At 47.7% G+C, this 5,601-nt stretch overlaps 2 protein-coding genes across 2 annotated transcripts in view; one reads left to right on the top strand and one right to left on the bottom strand.

Annotated features, from left to right (window-relative positions):
* Positions 1-5,601, top strand: part of F9 (coagulation factor IX) — a 20,610-nt gene that overhangs the window by 9,645 nt on the left and 5,364 nt on the right. Inside the window, exon 6 of the mRNA XM_006031058.3 lies at positions 2,658-2,920. Coding sequence (XP_006031120.3) covers positions 2,658-2,920 — 263 coding nt within the window. The remainder of the gene's footprint in view (positions 1-2,657; positions 2,921-5,601) is intronic.
* FGF13 (fibroblast growth factor 13) overlaps positions 1-5,601 on the bottom strand; it is a 424,661-nt gene that overhangs the window by 415,632 nt on the left and 3,428 nt on the right. The window lies entirely within an intron of this gene.

Here is a 5,601-nt window from a genome sequence, read left to right as displayed (position 1 = left end):
CGAGAGAGGGGGGGGGGGGGGGGGGAATGCATTTTTCATGTCTGCCACTTCAGAATGAAATTTGATGGGTTGTTTTTTTTTTATTAAACAACCATCATCTTGTTCTATTTTCCCAAATCTCTGCATTCTTCATCTGTTACAATAACCAGAATTCCCCTGGTACATATTACACAAAGATCTACAACATGCCAGTGTAATTGGGCATGAAGCACCATCTCAATAATACATCGAGCATGGGAAACTTAAGACAGATGACAGAACTTCTCTATTAAAAACTCACAGAAGAATTCAAGGTGGGGCTTGAATAAAATAGGACTTTAAAAAAAAAAAAAAATAAAATCAGAGACCCAACATCAAAACTGCATACCTAAGGTGATAAGCAAGCACCAAAAGGTTATCAGAGGATTGGAAGGAAGCATGCTTCAGGCTCCTACACATTGATTTGAGGCTTACCTTTTAGCCATCAGCTTTCATGAATTTTATTCTCCTCTTCTGTGCTAAGAGCCTTTCAGCTAACATAGACCACAAGCTGTCAGGGCTTGCTTCATTAAGATGCCATGCCACTTTTCACAAGAGGAGAGGGGTTTACTATGAACAACAAGGGCAAGTTTCAGACCGGGCAGTGACAAATCCTACTGAAAAATTCCTCCGGTAGCTTTTACTGGATAGGCTAACCTTTCCTTCCCGTCCTAAACTGAAGTGTAGCGTGTTTCCCTTGTTGAACACACAACATTTTACTACAAAAAAAAGTAGCTTTCTTTTAGAGGTGAATGACAGGATCCCTAGTGATCTGGGGGAAACTTAACATCAGTGCTTGTTCTTGTCATGGCACTTAGTGGGGTTTCTGCAGATGGCGTGGGAGAGGAATGGACATGAGGAAGCAGAGTGAATACGAAGAGTAGCTTGCCAATGCAGTCTTCATTTAAAAATAACTCCAAAAAAATAATAACTCTACCCACACTTGAATATGCTTCTCACCTTGGCTGCTTGTAAAATATTTACGGTACACGCACACACGTTTCCATTCTCTGCTTCCTGCGTTTCTATTGCAGCGGAGTTAGTTGCTATAGAAATGTCAGCCCTAAGCCAGAGGAGTGCAAGCCCTGCATAAGTGCAAAGGAAGGCCAGTTTCCTGGTTCCCAGTTGACGCTCTGGATCATCCCCAACAGGATTCCTCAAACTCTTCATTGCTTTGGGTATAAAAACCATGACCTCTCAACAATGCGCAGCCATTGTCACAAGCTGAATCTCATAAAATAAGCTTCTTTCTAGGTCATCCCCACTACCGACATCATTTGTGTGTACCAAAACGGGCCCTTTCCTTGTTGCCTCCATGCTGGGTGTAAGCGGGTAGCAGGTTTGCTTTCAGAGTCCCCTCTCTGATGCACAAGCTGCCGTTCCCTGAGCGGCGCTGACTCTGCAGTACAGCACCTGTCATTCAGACCCCTCCGCAGGCTATTGCCGAAATGCAACCAGGAGCAAAACAGTTATTTTTGTCACTAAAAACAACCAGGTTTAACAGACACCAACCAGGAGAAATTCTGGTCACTTCTACATCAGCACTTCTCGGAGCAGAAGCAAGCAAGAGTCCAGCGGCAGTAGCTTAAGGGCTTGATGCTATAGGGCACTCGGTATCTCCTCCCTGTAAGCTTCTCAAAAGTTATTCAGTATGTGGACCTCCTCTCTATATGATCCTCTGATCTCTTAAGACCTTGGCTGCAACCGCTGGGATATTGGACTCATAGCATTTGACTCGGAAGCAGGTGAAGAGCATAAGGGTGCTGATTCGGAGTCAACAGGGTGGGTCAGGATTAGGCAAAGGCATCCAGAGACAAATAATGGGCACCCTCCCTGGGACAGCAGGCAGCTCCATGAAGCACAGCTCCATCTTACCTGTCGACATGTCTGTAGGCTGCTGTGGAGTTGAGCTCACTGGGAGGCATCAAGATAGCCACAAGCAACAGGCCTGGGAGTCTTTGCTTCTTGAGATGCCTCTGGTGTCATCCGGCCCATTACTAGTGTCACAGGATTAGCTAGCTGACCACTCCTTTATCCTGCCAGCCCTGCTGGGGCCATGCCAAGGAGGCCAAGAGGCTTCCTTAACAAGTCAAAAGCATGCCTCAAAAGGCAAAGCATTTCTGGCGTGCAGGGATGCATGCCAGCTTCACCCACACAAGCAGACCCGTTGGTCTTAGTGGCACTACTCCTAGGCTGAAGTGAAGCATGTGCTTATGTAGAGAGTGTTAAAAAAGGTCTACACTTCTCTCTCTCGTACATGCAGATACATTTTCTTCCTTTTTTACATTGCTCAAGAAGTCTTCCAATGCCTGGCAAAGCTTTGTGCTTTCTCCACTGAGTGCACATAACTTGGCATTTCAGTATTCAACCTCTTGATGGATTTTTTTATTTTTATTGCTGAATGTATTTGATCGCGAGAGCTCCTTAAAGTGCCATAAATTAATTCGAATGTAAACAGGGAACATTTGAGTCAGCCCACTTCCCTCTACCTTCTTTATCATCCCGAGAGGGAGATGTGCTCTCTGGCAGAGAGGCAGGCATTTGTCTTCCGTCCTGCTGCTTCATTTGTTACGAAGCCGAATGCAACGCATGGCCAGAAGAAACGCCGCGGTAACAATCTCTCCGTTTCCTTCGCACAGTGCCATTTCCCTGCGGGAGGATTTCAGCGCCAGAAGCCAAAGGCAAGATCACCCGAGCCATGAACACTTTTGAGGACTGGGACATCACCAATTCTACCGAGGACGAAGCTGCAGACAACGCCACAGGCAGCGTGACAGACTACATGACGGGCAACGCTACCGACGATGTGACGCCCAACCTGAGGCGCATCGTGCCCGTCACCAAATCAGATACGCGAGTTGTTGGTGGGACAGATAGCAAGAAGGGGGAAATCCCTTGGCAGGTACTGGAGGGTTATCTTGCTGTTCACCCCAATTATTGTTATTGTGCACAGAAGTATTTCTCTTGTAGACCCTTCAAAGCTTAGTTTCCTAGGGTCCCAAGATCTTTTGGGAGTCTACACTAGCAGGGAGTGCCATTTTTGTCTGTACCTGCACATGCAATAAATGTTGCCTAGGGGAGGGCTACCTTGGCAGCTTGCGAGGAGTCTGAAGGACCACCTCTTTGTCCAAAGAGGGCAAAAGGCACCAGCTTTTGGGGCTTTGCAGCAGGAGATATGAACTCTTTATGCGTGCCAATCCAGCCAGCCAAAGGCAAAGGCTTCTCTGATTAAATAAAATGTGGTAGGATGTGTCAAGTTTTAAAAAGTATAGGTTCACAGGGAAGAAAGGCCAAAGCCATAATGGATGCTTAATTCAGGACAGCTTGGCTAGGGACAGACATTACACATAAACCGGTTTAAGTGATCAGCAACTGGTTTAAACCTGTAACAGAACAGAAGTTCGGTACACATAAACCAGTTTGAAAATGACTGAAACCAGTTCGAGATAAACCTGGTTGAAAACCCAGAGCAGGGGGTCAGACTCGATGATCTAATAGGTCCATTCTGACCCTAAAATCTATTAATGTAGTATCCCCGACTTAGCTGATTTGGGTCAAACTGGTTTATGCAAGGTCTGTCCCAGCCCCTTTTGCCTAGGGTATTTCACCGAGTTGCAGACGAGCCCGCCACCTCATCACAGGTCCCGAGGCTGCAGCTGGCCCTACCAGCAGACACCTGTCCCTGTGCTGAGCCTCCTTGCCTTCGGGGGAGCTCAGCCAAGATCTGCCGACATGGCATGGCTTGCAGGAGTAGGCCTTCGAGTTGAGGCTGGGGGCTGGACTGTGTGACGTGCGCCACACATCGTGATTTCACCCGTGATGGAGCGATGTGGATGGTTGATTTTTATTCTTTTTATTCCCTTCCCTTTCCCAGACAGCAGCTGCACCCACATGTGGCCCAAATCCTCAGCTGATGGAAGTCAGTACAGCCCCACTGATTTCATGAGCGCTGCGCCTGTTGGCAGCAGCTGAGGACGTAGCCAATTGTATTTTAGAATTACCAGCTGCTTACTCCTCTGACATCACAATGCCCTTGATTGTGACATCATAGCCATCTCCAGCCTGACAAACAGGGGTGCCACGCACAGGGGCACCGTGCCTTGTGAACCTAGTGAGTGTGCATTAACCGCCGTGCAAACAGTGAGGGAAGCGAGGTGCAGAAGAAATGTTAAACTTCAAAATTTTCCACGGCTCAAGTTCATCCCGGCTTTGATGAAGCCGGCAGACTCCTGGCCTTGTCCGTGTGAGCCATGCAGTGAAATAAAATCAGGATGAGGTGAAAAAGATGATAGTGTGAGCTCCAGCGCAGCTGGCCATGGGGAAAGCAAGAACAATGAATAGACGCTACACAAATTGGAATATAAAAGGCTCCATTTGCACAGCTCAAGCTCAGGTATTTTAGGTCCGTCTTAAACAGAGACAGAGCGAGTGTCTTATGAAGGTGCTTCCAGGAAGCTGAACAGTAAGAAAAGATCAGCCAGGGGCAGAGACCGCTTTGCTGAAAGAGCCCAAAAGAGAGGGGGCTGTCAGTTGAAATGCTAGCAACAGGCAAAGGCAGCAGGTAGCATAACATCTCATGGGTGACAGCAAAAGTCATGCTCCCCTGAACGTGCAGGTGTGTACACTGAGCTACAGGCAAGTCATGTCAGAAGGCCAAAATTAGGCACCTAAATCGACATTTGGCTGCCTTGAGGGAAAGGCCAGATGTTGTCCTCAGAGGCAGACAATGCTCGAGATCTGTTCCTACTATCATGTCTTCGATTCTCTCACCTCATCTACTGCATTGCAGTGATGCACAACTACACAGTGTCATCACTTACAAGGATGCTAGTAAGTGATGCTGCAGTCCAGGGAGTGGAGGGGGAATGACTGGAAAGACTCACTCAGATGGGGATGCGGATCCAGCCCTAAACCTCCCAGCATCCACTACCAGCATCCCCCTACCACTTCTGCTACGCCACAAGGCAGGAGATGAGCCCTACGGGTTCATAGCTACCTGGAGCACCCGAGAGCAGTCAGAAAACCAGCTGCCTCCTCCAAAGTGTTTGCTGGCCTGATACCCAGCTTTGGGCTCCATATGAGCCAACAGTCCTTTTCCGGTGCACCTTTTCCACTCACCCCCTAGCACAGAACTGCCAACATACATGATTTCCACTAGGCCTACGCAGGTGCTTATGGTGCTGTGGCCCAAAAAAAAAAAAAAAAAATTAGAAAAACCTTGTGACTTCATTTGGAAGCCACAACATTGGGAACGAAAGCGGTCCCAAGCCATCGACTTTGAATTTAGGTCTAAACCTAGATTCTAGGTCATTGAAGGCAATGATGAGGGGCAGGGGGAGGAGTAAAGCCATGCTCGATCATCCCTTTTCTTAAAAAGATAAAATAAAATAAATCTTGCATGCACACTTCGACAGCCCGACATTGAATCAGCACCAGATTGTTTATTTCTGTAATTGCCAATCTGTGCTGCCCTCCAGTGGCTCGGGGGCTGCACGTGTCCCGGGAAGTCTCCTGTCGGGTACCGAGAGCCCCTTCCCAACAAAGCACAGCATGGTTGGAGTCAGCATGGGTATTTTTCTTTCT

Source organism: Alligator sinensis, unplaced genomic scaffold (assembly GCF_000455745.1).
Source record: "Alligator sinensis unplaced genomic scaffold, ASM45574v1 scaffold1584_1, whole genome shotgun sequence".
NCBI classification, from domain to species: domain Eukaryota; kingdom Metazoa; phylum Chordata; order Crocodylia; family Alligatoridae; genus Alligator; species Alligator sinensis.
The sequence above is the reverse complement of the archived record's forward strand: the minus strand, read 5'-3'. Positions and strand labels throughout refer to the sequence as shown.